Source organism: Oncorhynchus gorbuscha, unplaced genomic scaffold, assembly GCF_021184085.1.
Source record: "Oncorhynchus gorbuscha isolate QuinsamMale2020 ecotype Even-year unplaced genomic scaffold, OgorEven_v1.0 Un_scaffold_2933, whole genome shotgun sequence".
Classification (NCBI taxonomy): domain Eukaryota; kingdom Metazoa; phylum Chordata; class Actinopteri; order Salmoniformes; family Salmonidae; genus Oncorhynchus; species Oncorhynchus gorbuscha.
Genome location: NW_025747317.1, coordinates 2501 through 21318, shown reverse-complemented (window position 1 = coordinate 21318; position 18818 = coordinate 2501). Strand labels below are relative to the sequence as shown.

Genomic DNA, 18818 nt, shown 5'->3' with positions numbered 1-18818 from the left:
TAAGTCCATGCAACAACAAAAAAAAGTGTGCAAGTGTACAGTTCAGGAGAGGGGGGAAAAGGTTGGTGGTTTGGGACGTGGCCTTCAAGCTCTCATTGACGTTTTGCCTGTGGGATGTGTCCAAAATGGATCCTTTCTCCTTCTATAGTGCACTACTCTAGAGCCCTGGTCAGGAATAGGGTGTTTAGGGAAGAGGAAGAGGGCTCTGTAGGGAATAGGGTGTCTGTTTAGGGAGGAGGAAGAGGGCTATGTAGGGAATAGGGTGTCTGTTTAGGGAAGAGGAAGTGGTCTATGTAGGGAATAGGGTGTCTGTTTAGGGAAGAGGAAGTGGTCTATGTAGGGAATAGGGTGTCTGTTTAGGGAAGAGGAAGTGGTCTATGTAGGGAATAGGGTGTCTGTTTAGGGAGGAGGAAGTGGTCTACGTAGGGAATAGGGTGTCTGTTTAGGGAAGAGGAAGTGGTCTATGTAGGGAATAGGGTGTCTGTTTAGGGAAGAGGGTGGCCAGGGGACCATTTTATTATTATGATGATGATGATGATGATGCTGATGACTGTACAAGGTTTGCTTTACTGTTTGTGCTCAGTTCTAATCCTTTTGGTTTAGGTTGTTTCCTAATGGCAGGTCAAGCAATAAAACAAATACATTCTTACAAATTGTGTCAACTGTGGTTATTGATGGTTTGTTTGAGGTGTGTCTCGTTCTCTCTGTGTGTATGTCCATTCTGAAGTCCTTCATCACCAGAACTCTGCACAATAGTCACTACAGAGGAACCCACTGGACACTTACATTTACATTTAAGTCATTTAGCCACTTGTTGTATGTCCCAAATTGCCACTTAATCCCTATGTGTGCACTACTTTTGACCAGAACCCATTGGGCCCGTAGTGTACTACATAGGGAATATGGTGTGATTTGGGAAGAACACATTGTCATTTACAGAGTTCAACTGCTGTCGGGGGAAAAAAAAACTTTCCCTTTAAACACGTTCGGTCTTTTCCGGGAGGTTCCGCCGGGATTCGACACTGCCTCCCTCCGCTACTGCAGCCTGGTCGCGAGGAGCTGTACCAATTCACTTATTATTAGCGATATATCAGAAATGATAAACAATTTGCCATTTTAAAACCAGGGAATAGTCCGTCGTTGGATACCACCACCCTCTGCAAAATGCAGGCCATCAAATGCGTCGTGGTGGGCGATGGGTAAGACCTTTTGTGTGTGTTTAGGCTGAAAATGTGTCCTTTTTCGAGTCTGTGAGGGCAATTGTTGCAGTAAAGGGCTGGGGCTATAGCGGGTTGAATGGGTCGGCGCTCACTTCTCTAGAATCCGCTCTCTCATCAGTGCGTGAGCGTAAAATGAATGTTGAGCAATTACATTTTTTATTTTGTTAGCCTCCTTTGTGATTTCATGTTATCAATGTATTCGCCAAATTTTCCGCCAGGTTTTGCACAATACATTATAAGTTCGGGTGTGAAATATTATGCCTGAAATTGAACTAAAGCTATTTGAACGTTTCATTGAAATATAAAAAATTAGAAACTAACTAAAGCTTCTCGGATTAACAACATTTGGAAACCCATATTTTTCGGGGGGGTTGAGCATAATTGTGAAATATACATTAATATGTGCATAGTTGCAGAAATGTCGCTGGGAGGGCTTGGCTGAGACTCATTAAATGATGTAATGCTTTCACACCTACACAGCCAGCTCCTACGGAGGCACGGGCTACGGATGGGCATGGGCACCTATGCAAAATGCCGTGTTTATATAGCCTTTCTACCATAGACATCTTTGAAAGACAGGTTTATTTGACTTCTGCTACATTGTGATGCGGTGCGGATGCGGCGTAGATTTTGGGTAGTGTGTGGAGGTAGGGTGCACTGGACTGCATAGCATAGCTAAACAGGGGTGTGGGGGAGGCTGTCTAGGATTTTTTTTTTAGGGGATGGGCAACACACACACATGCGCAATATTGTACAACTAACCTTGTGGGGACATGTAATACAGTCAAATCAAATCAAATGTATTTATATAGCCCTTCGTACATCAGCTGATATCTCAAAGTGCTGTACAGAAACCCAGCCTAAAACCCCAAACAGCAAACAATGCAGGTGTAAAAGCACGGTGGCTAGGAAAAACTCCCTAGAAAGGCCAAAACCTAGGAAGAAACCTAGAGAGGAACCGGGCTATGTGGGGTGGCCAGTCCTCTTCTGGCTGTGCCGGGTAGAGATTATAACAGAACATGACCAAGATGTTCAAATGTTCATAAATGACCAGCATGGTCAAATAATAATAAGGCAGAACAGTTGAAACTGGAGCAGCAGCACAGTCAGGTGGACTGGGGACAGCAAGGAGCCATCATGTCAGGTAGTCCTGGGGCACGGTCCTAGGGCTCAGGTCCTCCGAGAGAGAAAAGTCCCATTCAAAGTCCTAGTTTCCCTAACCCTAAAACTAACCCTAGTCTGGGTCCAAAAGCCTTCTTAACAGCTTCTACCCCCCAAGCCATAAGACTCCTGAGCAGCTAATCAAAGGGCAACCCAGACCCTCTTTAACACTGCTGCTACTCTCTGTTTATTATCTATGCATAGTCACTTTAACTCTACCTACATGTACATATTACCTCCACTAACCGGTGCCCCCGCACATTGACTCTGTACCAGAACCCCCTGTATATAGCCTCCACATTGACTCTGTACCGGTACCCCCTGTATATAGCCTCCACATTGACTCTGTACCAGTACACCCTGTATATAGCCTCCACATTGAGTCTGTACCAGAACCCCTGTATATAGCCTCCACATTGACTCTGTACCGGTACCCCTGTATATAGCCTCCACATTGACTCTGTACCAGTACCCCTGTATATAGCCTCCACATTGACTCTGTACCAGTACCCCTGTATATAGCCTCCATATTGACTCTGTACCAGTACCCCCTGTATATAGCCTCCACATTGACTCTGTACCAGTACACCCTGTATATAGCCTCCACATTGAGTCTGTACCAGAACCCCTGTATATAGCCTCCACATTGACTCTGTACCGGTACCCCCTGTATATAGCCTCCACATTGACTCTGTACCAGTACCCCTGTATATAGCCTCCACATTGACTCTGTACCAGTACCCCCTGTATATAGCCTCCATATTGACTCTGTGCCAGTACCCCTGTATATAGCCTCCACATTGACTCTGTACCGGTACCCCCTGTATATAGCCTCCACATTGACTCTGTACCGGTACCCCTGTATATAGACTCCACATTGACTCTGTACCAGTACCCTCTGTATATAGCCTCCACATTGACTCTGTACCGGAACCCCTGTATATAGCCTCCACATTGACTCTGTACCAGAACCCCCTGTATATAGCCTCCACATTGACTCTGTACCGGTACCCCCTGTATATAGCCTCCACATTGACTCTGTACCAGTACCACCCTGTATATAGCCTCCATATTGACTCTGTACCGGTACCCCTGTATATAGACTCCACATTGACTCTGTACCGGTACCCCCTGTATATAGCCTCCATATTGACTCTGTACCAGTACCCCTGTATATAGCCTCCACATTGACTCTGTACCAGTACCCCTGTATATAGCCTCCATATTGACTCTGTACCAGTACCCCTGTATATAGCCTCCACATTGACTCTGTACCGGTACCCCCTGTATATAGCCTCCACATTGACTCTGTACCGGTACCCCCTGTATATAGACTCCACATTGACTCTGTACCAGTACCCTCTGTATATAGCCTCCACATTGACTCTGTACCGGAACCCCCTGTATATAGCCTCCACATTGACTCTGTACCGGTACCACCTGTATATAGCCTCCACATTGACTCTGTACCGTAACACCCTGTATATAGCCTCCACATTGACTCCGTACCGTAACACCCTGTATATAGCCTCCACATTGACTCTGTACCGTAACACCCTGTATATAGCCTCCACATTGACTCTGTACCGTAACACCCTGTATATAGCCTCCACATTGACTCTGTACCGGAACACCCTGTATATAGCTTCCACATTGACTCTGTACCGGTACCCCTGTATATAGCCTCCACATTGACTCTGTACCGTAACACCCTGTATATAGCCTCCACATTGACTCTGTACCGTAACACCCTGTATATAGCCTCCACATTGACTCTGTACCGTAACACCCTGTATATAGCCTCCACATTGACTCTGTACCGTAACACCCTGTATATAGCCTCCAAATTGACTCTGTACCGTAACACCCTGTATATAGCCTCCAAATTGACTCTGTACCGTAACACCCTGTATATAGCCTCCAAACTCTGACTCACCCTGTATATAGCCTCCAAATTGACTCTGTACCGTAACACCCTGTATATAGCCTCCACATTGACTCTGTACCGTAACACCCTGTATATAGCCTCCAAATTGACTCTGTACCGTAACACCCTGTATATAGCCTCCACATTGACTCTGTACCGTAACACCCTGTATATAGTCACACTTCTTATTTTGCTGCTGCTGTTTAATTATTTGTTACTTTTATTTTCAATTTTTTACTTATCTATTTTTTATTTAACACTTATTTTTATCATCTTAACTTCTTAAAGCATTGTTGGTTAAGGGCTTGTAAAGTAAGCATTTCACTGTAAGGTCTACTACACCTGTTGTATTCAGCATTTCACTGTAAGGTCTACTACACCTGTTGTATTCAGCATTTCACTGTAAGGTCTACTACACCTGTTGTATTCAGCATTTCACTGTAAGGTCTACTACACCTGTTGTATTCAGCATTTCACTGTAAGGTCTACTACATCTGTCTACTACACCTGTTGTATTCAGCATTTCACTGTAAGGTCTACTACACCTGTTGTATTCAGCATTTCACTGTAAGGTCTACTACACCTGTTGTCAGCATTTCACTGTAAGGTCACTACATCTGTTGTATTCAGCATTTCACTGTAAGGTCTACTACACCTGTTGTATTCAGCATTTCACTGTAAGGTCTACTACACCTGTTGTATTCAGCATTTCACTGTAAGGTCTACTACACCTGTTGTATTCAGCATTTCACTGTAAGGTCTACTACACCTGTTGTATTCAGCATTTCACTTAACCTAATTCTAACCCTAAACCTAATTCTAACCCCTAACCTAATTCCAACCCCTAACCTAATTCCAACCCCTAACCTAATTCTAACCCCTAACCTAATTCTAACCCTAAACCTAATTCTAACCCTTAACCTAATTCTAACCCCTAACCTAATTCTAACCCCTAACCTAATTCCAACCCCTAACCTAATTCTAACCCCTAACCTAATTCGAACCCTTAACCTAATTCTAACCCTTAACCTAATTCTAACCCTTAACCTAATTCTAACCCTAAACCTAATTCTAACCCTTAACCTAATTCCAACCCCTAACCTAATTCCAACCCCTAACCTAATTCTAACCCCTAACCTAATTCGAACCCTTAACCTAATTCTAACCCTTAACCTAATTCTAACCCTTAACCTAATTCTAACCCTAAACCTAATTCTAACCCTTAACCTAATTCTAACCCCTAACCTAATTCTAACCCCTAACCTAATTCCAACCCCTAACCTAATTCGAACCCTTAACCTAATTCTAACCCTTAACCTAATTCGAACCCTTAACCTAATTCTAACCCTTAACCTAATTCTTAACCTAATTCTAACCCTTAACCTAATTCTAACCCTTAACCTAATTCTAACCCTTAACCTAATTCTAACCCTTAACCTAATTCTAACCCTTAACCTAATTCTAACCCTTAACCTAATTCTAACCCTTAACCTAATTCTAACCCTTAACCTAATTCTAACCCTCTACCCTTAACCCTAATTCTAACCCTAAACCTAATTCTAACCCTTAACCTAATTCTAACCCTTAACCTAATTCTAACCCTTAACCTAATTCCAACCCTTAACCTAATTCTAACCCTTAACCTAATTCTAACCCTTAACCTAATTCTAACCCTTAACCTAATTCTAACCCTTAACCTAATTCTAACCCTTAACCTAATTCTAACCCTTAACCTAATTCTAACCCTTAACCTAATTCTAACCCTTAACCTAATTCTAACCCTAAACCTAATTCTAACCCTTAACCTAATTCTAACCCTTAACCTAATTCTAACCCTCTACCCTTAACCCTAATTCTAACCCTAAACCTAATTCTGACCCTTAACCTAATTCTAACCCTTAACCTAATTCTGACCCTTAACCTAATTCTAACCCTTAACCTAATTCTAACCCTAAACCTAATTCTAACCCTTAACCTAATTCTAACCCTCTACCCTTAACCCTAATTCTAACCCTAAACCTAATTCTGACCCTTAACCTAATTCTAACCCTTAACCTAATTCTAACCCTTAACCTAATTCTAACCCTTAACCTAATTCTAACCCTTAACCTAATTCTAACCCCTAACCTAATTCTAACCCTTAACCTAATTCTAACCCTTAACCTAATTCTAACCCTTAACCTAATTCTAACCCTTAACCTAATTCTAACCCTTAACCTAATTCTAACCCTTAACCTAATCCTAACCCTTAACCTAATTCTAACCCTAAACCTAATTCTAACCCTTAACCTAATTCTAACCCTCTACCCTTAACCCTAATTCTAACCCTTAACCTAATTCCAACCCTTAACCTAATTCTAACCCTTAACCTAATTCTGACCCTTAACCTAATTCTAACCCTAAACCCCTAGAAACAGCATTTGACCTTGTGGGGACCAACAAAATGTCCCCAGTTGGTCAAAGTTTTGTTCTTTACTGTTCTCATAGGGACTTCAAGTATGGTCTAACATGTCCACACACACACACACAGGAAATGATGTGGAGTCTTCAGATAGCAGGTCCACCTCTCTGATATTTCTATTTTTATTTAACCAGGCAAGTCAGTTAAGAACAAATTCTTATTTACATTGACCCTACCAAAGGCAAAAGGCCCCCTGCGTGGACGGGGGCTGGGATTAAAATTAAAATATAGGACCAAACACACATCACGACGAGAGACAACACAACAGTCCATAAAGAGAGACCTAAGACAACAACATAGCAAGGCAGCTGTGGTCTGCCAATGTGCCCCCCCCAGCCAAAAGTCTATGTAGGACAGTGTCTGTGTTCACACACACACACACACACACACACACACACACACACACACACACACACACACACACACACACACACACACACACACACACACACACACACACACACACACACACACACACACACACACACACACACACAACAACACATACACAGCCTACACAGCCTTTAGCCTTTATTTATTGATTTGATTATTCTCTCTCTCTCTCTCTCCCTCTATTTCTCTCTCTCTCTCTCTCTCTCTCTATAACCCCTCTCTCTATATATATTTCTCTCTCTCTCTCAATTCATGTTGAGAGAGGGAGAGAGAGGGAGAGAGAGAGAAATAGAGGGAGAGAGAGAGAAATAGAGGGAGAGAGAGAGAGAGAGAGAGAGAGAGAGAGAGAGAGAGGGCGGCAGGGCAGCCTAGTGGTTAGAGCGTTGGACTAGTAACCGGAAGGTTGCAAGTTCAAACCCCCAAGCTGACAAGGTACAAATCTGTCGTTCTGCCCCTGAACAAGGCAGTTAACCCACTGTTCCTATGCCGTCATTGAAAATAAGAATTTGTTCTTAACTGACTTGCCTAGTTAAATAAAGGTAAAATAAATAAAAAATGTTTCAATTTAAGGGCTTTTATTGGTATGGGAAACACATTGCCAAAGCAAGTGAAATAGATCATAAAGAAAATGTGTCATTGTTTGTCTCTCAGAGCGGTGGGGAAGACATGTCTTCTCATCAGCTACACCACCAATGCCTTCCCTGGAGAATACATCCCCACAGTGTGAGTATCATAGCATGAAGCTGCACTGCAATGATGGTGTGTGTGTGTACTACTGTAACAACAGCATATGAATGTCTCTGTTTAAGGGTTCCCCTCTCATCCCTCATCCCTGTTTGTGTGTGTGGTGTATGCGCATGCCTGTTTGTGTGTGTGCGCAAGCCTGGTTATGTGTGTGTACTTCTCTGAACAACATCCTGTCCTCTCAGGTTTGACAACTACTCTGCCAATGTGATGGTAGATGGGAAACCAGTGAATCTGGGACTGTGGGATACTGCAGGACAGGAGGACTACGACAGGCTCAGACCACTGTCCTATCCACAGACGGTAACTCACTCACTCACTCACTCACTCACTCACTCACTCACTCACTCACTCACTCACTCACTCACTCACTCACTCACTCACTCACTCACTCACTCACTCACTCACTCACTCACTCACCCCCATCTCTCATTCATTATCACTCCTACACATTCCACATCCTCCATTTTGTGTCTTCCTGGTTCTGCTTAACTCATTCTCCACACAGTTTCCTGTTATTCCACTGTTTTCCTCATTATCTCGCCAGTGGCGGCTCAGTCAGAAACACAGCTCCCTGCCTGCCTGGCTGCTGCTTCAGAGAAAATTATTAGGGGGGCTATTTTAGCGTTTCGCCCATCCCAGCCAGAGAGGAGAGTAGTCATATTCTCACACAAATTATCAAGGAACTTGCCAGGTACCATCCTAAATCCGTAACCATGGGCACCCTCATAGATATCATCCTGACCAACTTGCCCTCTAAATACACCTCTGCTGTCTTCAACCAGGATCTCAGCGATCACTGTCTCATTGCCTGCGTCCGTAATTGGTCCACGGTCAAACAACCATCCCTCATCACTGTCAAATGCTCCCTAAAACACTTCAGCGAGCCAGGCCTTTCTAATCGACCTGGCCCGGGTATCCTGGAAGGATATTTACCTCATTCCGTCAGTAGAGGATGCCTGTTTGCTCTTTAAAGGTGCTTTCCTCACCATCTTAAATAAGCATGCCCCGTTCAGAAAATGTAGAACTAAGAAAAGATATAGCCTGTGGTTCACCCCAGACTTGACTGCCCTCGACCAGCACAAAAACATCCTGTGGCATACTGCATTAGCATCGAATAGCCCCCGTGATATGCAACTTTTCAGGGAAGTCAGGAACCAATATGCACAGTCAGTTAGGAAAGCTAAGGCCTGCTTTTTCAAACATAAATTTGCATCCTGTAGCACTAATTCCCAAAAGTTTTGAGACACTGTAAAGTCCATGGAGAATAACAGCACCTCCTCCGAGCTGCCTACTGCTCTGAGGCTAGGAAACACTGTCACCACTGATAAATCCATGGAGAATAACAGCACCTCCTCCCAGCTGCCTACTGCTCTGAGGCTAGGAAACACTGTCACCACTGATAAATCCATGGAGAATAACAGCACCTCCTCCCAGCTGCCCACTGCTCTGAGGCTAGGAAACACTGTCACCACCGATAAATCCATAATCAATCATTTCAACAAGCACTTTTCTCCCAGCTGGCCTACTTTCCACCTGAGGCCAACCCCGGAAACAGCTCTGCACTCAGCAGAAACTTGCCCATGGAGCCCCCAGCACCTCCTCCCAAATCCAGACAGCTGATGTCCTGAAAGGCTAGCTGAAAACTGAATCACCTACAAATCAACTGGAGACAATCTGGACCCTCTCCCAAAATTATCCACCTGATTGCAACCCCTAACACCTGTCACCACTGATAAATCCCCATGGATTGGAAAGCAACACGCATCCCCTCCCAGCTGCCCACTGCTCTGAGGCAAAACACTGTCACCACTGATAAATCCATGGAGAATAACAAAACCTACCTCCCAGTGTCCACTGTAAACTCTGAGGCTAAACATCTGTCCACCACCGTTAAATCTAGATAATCAATCAAAGCATCATTCAACCAAACATACCACTTTGACCATGGCCTACCTTTCCACCTGGCGATGTCCAAAATAGCCTCCAATACCAACAACAAATCTGCAGTCTATCACAGAAACTTTTGTCCCAAAGCCCCCTACCCACCATTGCTCCTTCACCTTTGCCAAATCCAAACCCAGCTGATGTCATCTGAAAGACCTGCAAAATCCCCCTATCAAATCAACTGTGCTGGTCACATATCTCCCCTCCTGTTTAAAATTATCCAGCAGGTAATCTGTTAGTCACCCCTATTACCAATTCTTTCTTTGGCAACCTCTCTTTCCAGTTCTCTGTCTGACTGATCCCCAAAAATTCTGAAACTGGAAACACTTCATCTCCCTCACTAGCTTTAAGCACCAACTGTCAACAGCTCACTTACTGCATGGTACAGCCCACTTAGAATAATTTAGCCCAAACAACTACCTCTTTACCCAGGTGTTTATTTTATAAATTTGTTTATTTTGCTCCTTCCAGACCCATTATCAAACTCTCCAATCCAAAGTTAAATTCCATTGCAAAACTACCATTCCAGTGTTTTACTTGCTATATTGTATCACCAACAAAGCATCATCTCACTCATTTGCTCAAACATACCTTGTTTATACTGTAATTGACTGTATGTTTGTTTTACATCCTGTGTAACTCTGTGTTGTTGTATGTGTCGAACTGCTTTGCATTAATACATCCTGTCTGCCTTTAATAATCCTGTCTGCTCATTAATACATCCTGTCTGCCTCAACAAAATGGATCAGTCTGCCTCATTAGTGCAATCCTGTTTGCCTCATTAATAAAGCTGCCTCATTAATACATCCTGTCTGCATTAATACATCCTGTCTGCCTCATTGTTGGCATCCTGTCTGCCTCATTAACATCAAACCCTGTCTGCCTCATTAACACATCCTGTCTGCCTCATTAACACATCCTGTCTGCCTCATTAATACATCCTGTCTGCCTCATTAATACATCCTGTCTGGTCACTCATTAACACATCCTGTCTGCCTCACCTGTAGCATGCTGTCTCCTCAGGTATATCCTGTCTGCCTCATTAACACATCCTGTCTGCAAAACCATCCTGTCTGCTTTAACCGCATCCTTCCAGTTCATTAATACATCTGCTGCCAATGACTGGAATCCTGAACTACAAAAATCCTCTGAAACTGGCCTCATTAACACTCCTATCTGCCTCATTAGCATTAAGTCTGCCAACTTCAGAGCAGCTCATTAGATTACTGCATCTTAATACATCCTGCCCACATTAATACATCCTGTCTGCCTCATTAACACATCCTGTCTGCCTCATTAACAATCCTGTCTGCCTCATTATAACATCCTGTCTGCCTATTTTGCCTACATCCTGTCTGCCTCATTAACACATTTCTATCTGTACTCATTAATCATCCTTCTTCCATTGCAAAATCCTACCATTCCAGTGTCTTCATAATACATCCTGTCTGCCTATTGTATTTATCCTTTGCCTCATTAACCATCCTGTCTGCCTCATTAACACATCCTGTCTCTCATTAATACATCCTTCTGCTCATGAATCATCCTGTCTGCCTCATTAACACATCCTGTCTTATTAACTCCTGTATGCCTCATTAACTCCTGTCTGCCTTCCTGTTTTACATCCTGTCTGCCTCAAACTCTGTGTTCCTGTTGTATCCTGTCTGAACATCCTGTTGCATTAATACATCCTGTCTGCCTCATTAATACATCCTGTCTGCCTCATTAATACATCCTGTCTGCCTCATTAACACATCCTGTCTGCCTCATTAATACATCCTGTCTGCCTCATTAATACATCCTGTCTGCCTCATTAACACATCCTGTCTGCCTCATTAATACATCCTGTCTGCCTCATTAATACATCCTGTCTGCCTCATTAATACATCCTGTCTGCCTCATTAACACATCCTGTCTGCCTCATTAACACATCCTGTCTGCCTCATTAACACATCCTGTCTGCCTAATACATTAATACATCCTGTCTGCCTCATTAACACATCCTGTCTGCCTCATCCTGTCTGCCTACATCCTGTCTGCCTCATTAACACATCCTGTCTGCCTCTTAATACATCCTGTCTGCCTACATCCTGTCTGCCTCATTAACACATCCTGTCTGCCTCATTAATACATCCTGTCTGCCTCATTAATACATCCTGTGTCTGCCTCATTAATACATCCTGTCTGCCTCATTAATACATCCTGTCTGCCTCATTAACACATCCTGTCTGCCTCATTAACACATCCTGTCTGCCTCATTAATACATCCTGTCTGCCTCATTAATACATCCTGTCTGCCTCATTAATACATCCTGTCTGCCTCATTAATACATCCTGTCTGCCTCATTAATACATCCTGTCTGCCTCATTAATACATCCTGTCTGCCTCATTAACACATCCTGTCTGCCTCATTAACACATCCTGTCTGCCTACATCCTGTCTGCCTACATCCTGTCTGCCTCATTAACACATCCTGTCTGTCTCATTAATACATCCTGTCTGCCTCATGAATACATCCTGTCTGCCTCATTAACACATCCTGTCTGCCTCATGAATACATCCTGTCTGCCTCATGAATACATCCTGTCTGCCTCATTAACACATCCTGTCTGCCTCATTAACACATCCTGTCTGTCTCATTAATACATCCTGTCTTAATACATCCTGTCTGCTCATGAATACATCCTGTCTGCCTCATTAACACATCCTGTCTGCCTCATTAACACATCCTGTCTGCCTCATTCCTGTCTGCCTAACACATCCTGTCTGCCTACATCCTGTCTGCCTACATCCTGTCTGCCTCATTAACACATCCTGTCTGCCTACATCCTGTCTGCCTACATCCTGTCTGCCTCATTAACACATCCTGTCTGCCTACATCCTGTCTGCCTACATCCTGTCTGCCTACATCCTGTCTGCCTCATTAACACATCCTGTCTGCCTCATTAACACATCCTGTCTGCCTCATTAACACATCCTGTCTGCCTATTAACACATCCTGTCTGCCTCATCCTGTCTGCTCATTAATACATCCTGTCTGCCTCATTAATACATCCTGTCTGCCTCATTAACACATCCTGTCTGCCTCATTAACACATCCTGTCTGCCTCATTAACACATCCTGTCTGCCTCATTAATACATCCTGTCTGCCTCATTAACACATCCTGTCTGCCTCATGAATACATCCTGTCTGCCTCATTAACACATCCTGTCTGCCTCATTAATACATCCTGTCTGCCTCATTAACACATCTTGTCTGCCTCCCTGTCCAGAGGAACCCCTGCACACACACAAACACACACACACACAAACAAACACACACTGCTGTTGCATTGCGAGGCCCCAACTCCAGACTCCTCCAGCTCCTATGTAAGGCTCCCGTACCTGCTCTGAATACCAACGCATACTTTAGTCTCTCAAGCTGCTGTCCTATTCTATACAGAACCTAGAGAGTCACTGAGTCACAGAGTCCAACTCACCCTGTAGTCTCTCCAGCTGCTGTCCTATTCTATACAGAATCTAGAGAGTCACTGAGTCACAGAGTCCAACTCACCCTGTAGTCTCTCCAGCTGCTATCCTATTCTATACATAATCTAGAGAGTCACTGAGTCACAGAGTCCAACTCACCCTTTAGTCTCTTTCTATACAGAACCTAGAGAGTCACTGAGTCACAGAGTCCAACTCACCCTTTAGTCTCTTTCTATACAGAACCTAGAGAGTCACTGAGTCACAGAAATCACAGAGTCCAACTCACCCTGTAGTCTCTCCAGCTGCTGTCCTATTCTATACAGAACCTAGAGAGTCACTGAGTCACAGAGTCCAACTCACCCTGTAGTCTCTCCAGCTGCTGTCCTATTCTATACAGAACCTAGAGAGTCACTGATTCACAGAAATCACAGAGTCCAACTCACCCTGTAGTCTCTTTCTATACAGAACCTAGAGAGTCACTGAGTCACAGAAATCACAGAGTCCAACTCACCCTGTAGTCTCTCAAGCTGCTGTCCTATTCTATACAGAACCTAGAGAGTCACTGAGTCACAGAGTCCAACTCACCCTGTAGTCTCTCCAGCTGCTGTCCTATTCTATACAGAACCTAGAGAGTCACAGAGTCCAACTCACCCTGTAGTCTCTCCAGCTGCTGTCCTATTCTATACAGAACCTAGAGAGTCACTGAGTCACAGAGTCCAACTCACCCTGTAGTCTCTCCAGCTGCTGTCCTATTCTATACAGAACCTAGAGAGTCACTGAGTCACAGAGTCCAACTCACCCTGTAGTCTCTCCAGCTGCTGTCCTATTCTATACAGAACCTAGAGAGTCACTGATTCACAGAGTCCAACTCACCCTGTAGTCTCTCCAGCTGCTGTCCTATTCTATACAGAACCTAGAGAGTCACTGAGTCACAGAGTCCAACTCACCCTGTAGTCTCTCCAGCTGCTGTCCTATTCTATACAGAACCTAGAGAGTCACTGATTCACAGAGTCCAACTCACCCTGTAGTCTCTCCAGCTGCTGTCCTATTCTATACAGAACCTAGAGAGTCACTGAGTCACAGAGTCCAACTCACCCTGTAGTCTCTCCAGCTGCTATCCTATTCTATACAGAACCTAGAGAGTCACTGAGTCACAGAGTCCAACTCACCCTGTAGTCTCTCCAGCTGCTGTCCTATTCTATACAGAACCTAGAGAGTCACAGAGTCCAACTCACCCTGTAGTCTCTCCAGCTGCTGTCCTATTCTATACAGAACCTAGAGAGTCACTCATTGTTTTTCCATGCAGTGTCTCTTGTTTAGTCAGCCTGTTTAATATACTGTCTGTTTTCTGTGTGTTGTCCGAAACAGGACGTGTTCTTGACATGCTTCTCTCTGGTGAGCCCTGCCTCCTTTGAGAACGTCAGAGCTAAGGTGAGTGTCTCTATCGCCCTGCTAAATAACAGTGATGGTAATATCTCTAATATAGTCAGCTCCACATTGTACAGTCATATCTCTATCGCCCTGCTAAATAACAGTGATGGTAATATCTCTAATATAGTCAGCTCCACATTGTACAGTCATATCTCTAATATGGTCAGCTCCACGTTGTACAGTCATATCTCTAATATGGTCAGCTCCACATTGTACAGTCATATCTCTAATATGGTCAGCTCCACATTGTACAGTCATATCTCTAATATGGTCAGCTCCACATTGTACAGTAATATCTCTAATATGGTCAGCTCCACGTTGTACAGTAATATCTCTAATATGGTCAGCTCCACGTTGTACAGTCATTTCTCTAATATGGTCAGCTCCACATTGTACAGTCATATCTCTAATATGGTCAGCTCCACGTTGTACAGTCATATCTCTAATATGGTCAGCTCCACATTGTACAGTCATATCTCTAATATGGTCAGCTCCACATTGTACAGTCATATCTCTAATATGGTCAGCTCCACATTGTACAGTAATATCTCGAATATGGTCAGCTCCACGTTGTACAGTAATATCTCTAATATGGTCAGCTCCACATTGTACAGTCATATCTCTAATATGGTCAGCTCCACGTTGTACAGTCATATCTCTAATATGGTCAGCTCCACGTTGTACAGTAATATCTCTAATATAGTCAGCTCCACGTTGTACAGTAATATCTCTAATATAGTCAGCTCCACGTTGTACAGTAATATCTCTAATATAGTCAGCTCCACATTGTACAGTAATATCTCTAATATGGTCAGCTCCACGTTGTACAGTAATATCTCTAATATAGTCAGCTCCACGTTGTACAGTAATATCTCTAATATAGTCAGCTCCACGTTGTACAGTCATATCTCTAATATAGTCAGCTCCACGTTGTACAGTAATATCTCTAATATAGTCACCTCCACGTTGTACAGTAATATCTCTAATATAGTCAGCTCCACGTTGTACAGTCATATCTCTAATATAGTCAGCTCCACGTTGTACAGTAATATCTCTAATATAGTCAGCTCCACGTTGTACAGTAATATCTCTAATATGGTCAGCTCCACGTTGTACAGTCATATCTCTAATATAGTCAGCTCCACGTTGTACAGTAATATCTCTAATATAGTCAGCTCCACGTTGTACAGTCATATCTCTAATATAGTCAGCTCCACGTTGTACAGTAATATCTCTAATATGGTCAGCTCCACGTTGTACAGTAATATCTCTAATATAGTCAGCTCCACATTGTACAGTAATATCTCTAATATGGTCAGCTCCACGTTGTACAGTAATATCTCTAATATGGTCAGCTCCACATTGTACAGTCATATCTCTAATATGGTCAGCTCCACGTTGTACAGTAATATCTCTAATATGGTCAGCTCCACGTTGTACAGTAATATCTCTAATATGGTCAGCTCCACGTTGTACAGTAATATCTCTATGGTCAGCTCCACATTGTACAGTCATATCTCTAATATGGTCAGCTCCACATTGTACAGTCATATCTCTAATATGGTCAGCTCCACGTTGTACAGTCATATCTCTAATATGGTCAGCTCCACGTTGTACAGTCATATCTCTAATATGGTCAGCTCCACGTTGTACAGTAATATCTCTAATATGGTCAGCTCCACGTTGTACAGTAATATCTCTAATATAGTCAGCTCCACATTGTACAGTAATATCTCTAATATGGTCAGCTCCACATTGTACAGTAATATCTCTATGGTCAGCTCCACATTGTACAGTCATATCTCTAATATGGTCAGCTCCACATTGTACAGTCATATCTCTAATATAGTCAGCTCCACATTGTACAGTCATATCTCTAATATGGTCAGCTCCACATTGTACAGTCATATCTCTAATATGGTCAGCTCCACATTGTACAGTCATATCTCTAATATGGTCAGCTCCACATTGTACAGTCATATCTCTAATATGGTCAGCTCCACATTGTACAGTAATATCTCTATGGTCAGTTCCACATTGTACAGTAATATCTCTAATATAGTCAGCTCCACATTGTACAGTCATATCTCTAATATGGTCAGCTCTACATTGTACAGTAATATCTCTAATATAGTCAGCTCCACATTGTACAGTCATATCTCTAATATGGTCAGCTCCACGTTGTACAGTCATATCTCTAATATGGTCAGCTCTACACTGTACAGTGTTACATTGTGTTTATTCATGTTGCTGTTGGGGCTGTTGGCCCAACTCCGCAACCTCTTTATGTAGGTCGACCTTTAAGACCTTATAACCCTTTGACCTTCATGATCTTAACAGTGGCACTTCCGGGTACCACTGTTCAAGGTCACATAGAGGTCAAGGGTTAATTTTTATTACATTTAAAAAAATGTAACTAGGCAAGTCAGTTAAGAACAAATTATTGTTTACAATGATGGTCTAAGGCACTGCATCTCAGTGGTAGAGGCGTCACGACAGACACCCTGGTTCGAATCCAGGCTGTATCACAACCGGACATGATTGGGAGTCCCATAGGGCGGCGTACAATTGGCCCAGTGTCGTCTGGGTTTGGCCCGGGGTAGGCCGTCATTGTAAATAATAATTTGTTCTTAACTGACTTGCCTAGTTCAATAAAGGTTCAAATGAAATGAAAATGAACCCTTGACCTTTGACCTCTATGTGACCTTGAACAGTGGTACCCGGAAGTGCGTCACCACTGCCCCAACACCCCCATCATCCTGGTGGGCACGAAGCTGGACCTGAGGGACGACAAGGACACTATTGAGAGGCTGAGGGACAAGAAGTTGTCCCCAATCACCTACCCTCAGGGCCTGGCCATGGCACGGGAGATAGGTGGGTGTCTGTGGAGGATGGTGTTTTAGAAGTGGTCCCCAATCACCTACCCTCAGGGCCTGGCCATGGCACGGGAGATAGGTGGGTGTCTGTGGAGGGTGGTGTTTTAGAAGTTGTCCCCAATCACCTACCCTCAGGGCCTGGCCATGGCATGGGAGATAGGTGGGTGTCTGTGGAGGGTGGTGTTTTAGAAGTTGTCCCCAATCACCTACCCTCAGGGCCTGGCCATGGCACGGGAGATAGGTGGGTGTCTGTGGAGGGTGGTGTTGTAGTTTGAGAACGAGAGCGAGGATGTAGTGTGTTTGAATGTGTTTCTGACAGCTTCTTTGAGCTCTAGGTGAACTCACCTATTTTTGAGTCCCAAGTTTCTGACTGACCAATTGGATGTGTGTGTCTGTCCTCATCCCCTTCTCTGATTGGCTGTCTCCTGTCCCCTACAGGTGCGGTGAAGTACCTGGAGTGCTCAGCCCTGACCCAGAGGGGGCTGAAGACGGTTTTCGACGAGGCCATCCGGGCTGTCCTGTGCCCGCCACCAATCAAAAAGAGGCGCAAGAAGTGCACCCTCTTCTGAGGGGAGGGGGGGGGGGCGAGGAGGAGGGGGTCTGCAAGAAATTAAAACTGAATCTACTGCTAATCTATCGCTGTCAGTGTCTCAAATACTACTCTAGTCCCCCTTTAACACTGGCCAAAAGTAGTGCACTATGTAGGGAATAGGGTTGTTGTTTGTAAGGGAGTAGTAGTGCACTATGTAGGGAATAGGGTTGTTGTTTGTAAGGGAGTAGTAGTGCACTATGTAGGGAATAGGGTTGTTGTTTGTAAGGGAGTAGTAGTGCACTATGTAGGGAATAGGGTTGTTGTTTGTAAGGGAGTAGTAGTGCACTATGTAGGGAATAGGGTTGATGTTTGTAAGGGAGTAGTAGTGCACTATGTAGGGAATAGGGTTGATGTTTGTAAGGGAGTAGTAGTGCACTATGTAGGGAATAGGGTTGTTGTTTGTAAGGGAGTAGTAGTGCACTATGTAGGGAATAGGGTTGTTGTTTGTAAGGGAGTAGTAGTGCACTATGTAGGGAATAGGGTTGTTGTTTGTAAGGGAGTAGTAGTGCACTATGTAGGGAATAGGGTTGTTGCTTGTAGGAGAGCAGTAGTGCACTATGTAGGGAATAGGGTTGTTGTTTTTAAGGGAGTAGTAG

The 18818-nt window shown here is 43.8% G+C and overlaps 1 protein-coding gene across 1 annotated transcript; it reads left to right on the top strand.

Annotated features, from left to right (window-relative positions):
- Positions 1–1020: 1020 nt before the first annotated feature.
- LOC124027077 (ras-related C3 botulinum toxin substrate 3-like) lies at positions 1021–18387 on the top strand. The gene is made up of 6 exons (XM_046339625.1): positions 1021–1199; positions 7814–7885; positions 8092–8209; positions 14692–14754; positions 17469–17628; positions 18069–18387. The coding sequence occupies exons 1-6, from the start codon at positions 1165–1167 to the stop codon at positions 18197–18199; spliced, it is 579 nt and encodes a 192-aa protein (XP_046195581.1). The 5' UTR covers positions 1021–1164; the 3' UTR covers positions 18200–18387.
- Positions 18388–18818: the final 431 nt, after the last annotated feature.

What these genes read in the sequence shown, in the direction of transcription:
- LOC124027077 (XM_046339625.1), top strand. Translation starts at nt 1,165, where the DNA reads ATGCAGGCCATCAAATGCGTCGTGGTGGGCGATGG. An exon ending in CACTGTCCTATCCACAGACG is followed by an intron (nt 8,210 to 14,691) that starts GTAACTCACTCA and finishes TGTCCGAAACAG; the next exon opens with GACGTGTTCTTGACATGCTT. An exon ending in GGCCATGGCACGGGAGATAG is followed by an intron (nt 17,629 to 18,068) that starts GTGGGTGTCTGT and finishes TGTCCCCTACAG; the next exon opens with GTGCGGTGAAGTACCTGGAG.